Source organism: Otolemur garnettii, unplaced genomic scaffold (assembly GCF_000181295.1).
Source record: "Otolemur garnettii isolate 467f Iridium unplaced genomic scaffold, OtoGar3 scaffold00014, whole genome shotgun sequence".
NCBI classification, from domain to species: Eukaryota; Metazoa; Chordata; class Mammalia; order Primates; family Galagidae; genus Otolemur; species Otolemur garnettii.
The window spans coordinates 30,142,213-30,148,310 of NW_003852409.1; the positions used below are offsets into that span (position 1 = coordinate 30,142,213).

The window sequence follows — 6,098 nt, forward strand, 5'->3', positions numbered from 1 at the left end:
CCCAGCTACTTGGGAGGCTGAGGCAAGAGAATCGCTTAAGCCCAAGAGTTTGAGGTTGCTGTGAGCTGTGATGCCACAGCACTCTACCCAGGGCGACATAGACTCTGTCTCAAAAACATAAATGAATAGATGGCCAACCAGAGTTCTTAAGGTTCAAAACCTGTAACTGCTGCCTCTGTTTAAGCCTTCTAAAGCACTGGTCCGGCTGCTGCCCTTATACTACTACCTCCAGAAATGTTCTTGCTGGTAGTGGCGGCAGCAGCAATCAATCAATCTCTTTCTCCATCTCTCAAGAAGCTCCAGATGGCGTCTTCGGTGGGCAACGTGGCCGACAGCGCAGAATCAACGAAACGTATGCTTTCCTTCCAAGGGTTAGCTGAGTTGGCACATCGAGAATATCAGGCAGGAGATTTTGAAGCAGCTGAGAGACACTGCATGCAGCTCTGGAGACAAGAGCCAGACAATACCGGTGTGCTTTTATTACTTTCATCTATACACTTCCAGTGTCGAAGGCTGGACAGATCTGCTCACTTTAGCACTCTGGCAATTAAACACAACCCCCTTCTGGCAGAAGCCTATTCGAATTTGGGAAACGTATATAAGGAAAGAGGGCAGTTGCAAGAAGCAAATGAACATTATCGACATGCATTGCGTCTCAAACCTGATTTCATCGATGGTTATATTAACCTGGCAGCCGCCTTGGTAGCAGCAGGTGACATGGAAGGGGCTGTACAAGCTTATATCTCTGCTCTTCAGTACAATCCCGATTTGTACTGTGTTCGCAGTGACCTGGGAAACCTGCTCAAAGCCCTGGGTCGCTTGGAAGAAGCCAAAGCGTGTTATTTGAAAGCAATTGAAACGCAACTGAACTTTGCGGTAGCTTGGAGTAATCTTGGCTGTGTTTTCAATGCACAAGGGGAGATTTGGCTTGCAATTCATCACTTTGAAAAGGCTGTCACCCTTGACCCAAATTTTCTGGATGCTTATATCAATTTAGGAAATGTCTTGAAAGAGGCCCGCATTTTTGACAGAGCTGTGGCAGCTTACCTTCGTGCCCTAAGTTTGAGTCCAAATAATGCAGTGGTGCACGGCAACCTCGCTTGTGTGTACTATGAGCAAGGCCTGATAGATCTGGCAATAGACACCTATAGGCGAGCCATTGAACTTCAACCACATTTCCCTGATGCTTACTGCAACCTAGCCAATGCTCTCAAAGAGAAGAGCAGTGTTGCTGAAGCAGAAGATTGTTATAATACAGCTCTCCGTCTGTGTCCCACCCATGCAGACTCTCTGAATAACCTAGCTAATATCAAACGAGAACAGGGGAACATTGAAGAGGCAGTTCGCTTATATCATAAAGCACTAGAAGTCTTCCCAGAATTTGCTGCTGCCCATTCAAATTTAGCAAGTGTACTACAGCAGCAAGGAAAATTACAGGAAGCTCTGATGCATTATAAGGAGGCTATTCGAATCAGTCCTACTTTTGCTGATGCCTACTCTAATATGGGAAACACTCTAAAGGAGATGCAGGATGTTCAGGGAGCCTTGCAGTGTTACACACGTGCCATCCAGATTAACCCTGCATTTGCAGATGCCCACAGCAATCTGGCTTCCATTCATAAGGATTCAGGAAATATTCCAGAAGCTATAGCTTCCTACCGCACAGCTCTGAAACTTAAGCCTGATTTTCCTGATGCTTACTGTAACTTGGCTCATTGCCTGCAGATTGTCTGTGACTGGACAGACTATGATGAGCGAATGAAGAAGTTGGTCAGTATTGTGGCTGACCAATTAGAGAAGAACAGATTGCCTTCTGTGCATCCTCATCATAGTATGCTATATCCTCTTTCTCATGGCTTTAGGAAGGCAATAGCTGAGAGGCATGGAAACCTCTGCCTAGACAAGATTAAGGTCCTTCATAAACCACCATATGAACATCCAAAAGACTTGAAGCTCAGTGATGGTCGACTTCACGTAGGATACGTGAGTTCTGACTTTGGGAATCATCCTACTTCTCACCTTATGCAGTCCATTCCAGGCATGCACAATCCTGATAAATTTAAGGTATTCTGTTATGCCCTGAGCCCAGATGATGGCACAAACTTCCGAGTGAAGGTGATGGCAGAAGCTAATCATTTCATTGATCTTTCTCAGATTCCATGCAATGGAAAAGCAGCTGATCGCATCCATCAGGATGGAATTCATATCCTTGTAAATATGAATGGTTATACCAAAGGTGCTCGAAATGAACTTTTTGCCCTCAGGCCAGCTCCTATACAGGCAATGTGGCTGGGATACCCTGGAACTAGTGGTGCGCTTTTCATGGATTATATCATCACTGATCAGGAAACTTCACCAGCCAAATTTGCTGAGCAGTATTCAGAGAAATTGGCTTATATGCCCCACACTTTCTTTATTGGTGATCATGCTAGTATGTTTCCTCACTTGAAGAAAAAAGCAGTTATCGATTTTAAGTCCAATGGGCACATTTATGACAATCGAATAGTTCTGAATGGCATCGACCTCCAAGCATTTCTTGATAGTCTGCCAGATGTGAAAATTGTCAAGATGAAATGTCCTGATGGAGGGGATGATGCCGACAGCAGTAACACAGCTCTTAACATGCCTGTCATTCCTATGAATACTATTGCAGAAGCAGTTATTGAAATGATTAACAGAGGGCATATTCAGATAACAATTAATGGATTCAGTGTTAGCAACGGACTGGCAACTACCCAGATCAACAATAAGGCTGCAACTGGAGAGGAGGTTCCGCGCACCATTATTGTAACTACCCGTTCTCAATATGGGTTGCCAGAAGATGCCATTGTGTACTGTAACTTTAATCAGTTGTATAAAATTGACCCCTCTACTTTGCAAATGTGGGCAAATATTCTCAAGCGTGTTCCCAATAGTGTACTCTGGCTGTTGCGTTTTCCAGCAGTAGGGGAACCTAATATTCAACAGTATGCACAAAACATGGGCCTTCCTCAAAACCGTATCATTTTTTCACCGATGGCTCCTAAAGAAGAACATGTCAGAAGAGGCCAGCTGGCAGACATCTGCTTAGACACTCCACTTTGTAATGGGCACACCACTGGGATGGATGTCCTCTGGGCAGGGACACCCATGGTGACTATGCCAGGAGAGACTCTTGCTTCTCGAGTTGCAGCTTCCCAGCTTACTTGCTTAGGTTGTCTTGAACTTATTGCTAAGAGTAGACAAGAATATGAAGATATAGCTGTGAAACTGGGAACTGATCTAGAATATCTGAAGAAAATTCGTGGCAAAGTTTGGAAGCAGAGAATATCTAGCCCTTTGTTCAACACCAAACAATACACAGTGGAACTAGAACGGCTCTATCTACAGTTATGGGAGCATTATGCAGCTGGCAACAAACCTGACCACATGATTAAGCCTGTTGAAGTCACTGAGTCAGCCTAAATAAAGACTGTGCACAGGAGAATTATCCCCAGTCCTGAGCCTCAACCTTCTGGGGGAAAGGGAAATAGATAACATACTTCTTACTTATCTGTACAATAGCATGTTGCAGATGGGTGACAGAATAATGGTAATAGAATAGCACAGCCAGACTTGCTTCCTGCCTGATAGGGAGAGACATAGAGATGGGAAACTGCTGTTCCACAAGGAATCTCTGTAGAATTTTGCAGCAACCAGGTGGTGTGTAGGTCTGGAAGTTCTGTTTTCCCTGGTCTTCCATGGGATGGTTAGTGTGGAGGGGAGATTCAGATTATCCAGGCATGTTTTGTGATTATATGGATTGATTGAGTCTTCTGAATTAAGTTTCTTTCTTTATATTTTGAGTATTTGAGCTTTTAAAAATGTTTCGTTTCAGGTGCTTTTATTCACGTGCAGTGCATATGAGTCTCTTGAGAATAAGGTTTTAAGCTAAAATGTTACTCCCTTTTTTAGTTTCTGAACTCTGACAGATCAATGGAGACTTGCTGGTGTAGTCTTTTTATAGGTTTTATAAACCACTGAGCCTGTATCAGTTGTTTTAGTGGCTGACCTGATGTTTGGAGCTATCAGTGCTTTGTTGGTTTAGATAAGGTAACTAGATGGTTACTCAAAAAATTTTCTGTCCATTTCCCATTTCCTTCTCTCTTTCCCTCCTTAAAATTTCTCCTGTAACTCAGTTAACAAAACCAAGTCTGTTTCAAAATATCCCAGAGTGTTTCTCTTAAACATACCATCTGGTGCCAAATGTGATTATTAATTATGAAGGGCACAGTTGTGGTACTATCATTGATAATAGACTTTTTTGCCTAATTTTGACCTATTTCACCAGTGTTTTACGATTGCCCCTTCTATGCTGCTTCCAAAAGTAATAGTGTGTGATAAGATTTTTACCTTCCTTTCTGGAGTTTTTTTTTTTTTTTTAAATGAGTCCTGTTCTTCCTATTTCTTTCAGCAGAAATTAAATCCCAGGTAACTATAAGTATTCAAATATTTGATCAGTAAGTTGCAGTTATCTTTAGTATATTAGGTGACTTTCACTGAGAAACATAGGTAAGATCTCTGAAGGACCATTTATGCATACAAGTAATTATTTTCCAGACTTTATAGGGTATTATAATAACTGTGTTCCAGACTTGAGGTCTTAGAGTCTGTACTGATTCAGCTTCAGTAGTAGCAGACTGCACTGCTACTTGGTTTGGAGTATAAATTAGACTTTAGCCTTACTGGAGCTTGAGTTATTGGTATAAAAAAACCATAGGAATAAAAGTATTGAATTTCAACAAAGGTTTCAGGGCTTGGGCTTAAGCCAACAGATGAATATATGTTTTATCTTACTGTACTGCACTTAGGCTATCCAGTTGCAGATAATTTTTTGTCTGCTAATAGTGTTCTAGATTATAATGTCTTTCCAAAACTCTGAGGCAGTACATCTATTGTGTAGTTGCAGCTGATGCCTGAATGTATCCTAGCTGACAAATTATTAATAAGAACTTGAATCTCTGAAAGATTCTTACTGCTAACCAAATTCTGAGCAAGGATTCTCAAATGTAATTCTGAACCTGAATTACATGTTAATGAACTGTGTACCTTCTAATAATGTAAATCAAGGAACATCAGTTACGAGATTTCTTAATTTATTTTTTACTGGGTTTAAATTTCAGTTAAAGGTTACCAGCATGGTTGCAAATAAACTGATATTTGACATTCACATAACTACTTAATGTGGAATAGGATAATATACTTCCAATGCCCTCAAGGCTGTTACCATGTTTCCCCTACCCCAAAAATAAGACCTACCCCCAAAATATGCCCTAGCAGGATTTCTATACATTTGTTAAATATAAGCCCTATCGCTGTTTCCAGGTTGACATGTCTATGGAAGACTTAATTCTGAATAGATATATAGATACTACTGGAAACGAATTGTTTTTTCTATTGTACTCTGCTTTGTCAGAAACGTAGAACATTTAATTGTGCTACAGAAATTCTGATACTGTCTTGTGATCTTTAAACAATAAATGAGTGATTTCCCCTTTAAAAAAGTGAATAAATAAAACAAGTTTTCTGCATTGAACATGAATTACTTGTAAATAATTTAATGAAAACCTGGAAAATTTAGAAAACACAAAGAAAAAATTTTAAATCATCCTTAATCTCACAAAGAGATAGCACTGGTGTTCTTTTAATCATAGTCTTCCTTTCCTATAGTTCCCAGAGTGGGTTTATTCTGCTTTGTAACTTTTATTTCCACTTAGCAGAATTTGGTGAACATTTCCCCATTTCATTAAGAGTATTCTACCAAATCATTTCTAACACATACTGTTAAATAGTCCTTCTGTGAGAATAGGAACTCTTTTCTCCCCTTTGTTTCTTGGCTAGAGTAGGTAATGGCCTATTTAATTTACTGTTTAAGAGTTTGCTCTTGGATTTCTTTATCAGTTCTCTTTATTAATATATTTTTAAATTAATTTTTACTCTTCAGATTTATTTTAAAATTCTTCTTTTAGTCTGTTAAAGTGAATCCTTCATTCCTTGTTTACATTGAAAATTTTTGGCTGTATTTTATTTCTTTGGCTATTCCAAAATTATTTTGATTTCTTTGCCAATTTAGCTGATAG

The 6,098-nt window shown here is 39.9% G+C and overlaps 1 protein-coding gene across 6 annotated transcripts in view; it reads left to right on the forward strand.

Moving 5' to 3' along the window:
- Window positions 1-6,098, forward strand: part of ZNF79 (zinc finger protein 79) — a 31,194-nt gene that overhangs the window by 5,810 nt on the left and 19,286 nt on the right. For 2 of the 6 annotated variants that reach the window (XM_012802383.2, XM_012802384.2), the window contains exon 3: window positions 295-5,510. The exons of 3 other annotated variants lie outside the window; for them this stretch is intronic. In XM_012802383.2, coding sequence (XP_012657837.1) covers window positions 295-3,444 — 3,150 coding nt within the window. In that variant the 3' untranslated portion in view covers window positions 3,445-5,510. Of the gene's footprint in view, window positions 1-294; window positions 5,511-6,098 lie in introns of those variants that run through there. One more of the 6 variants, XM_023510484.1, reaches the window with a different exon arrangement.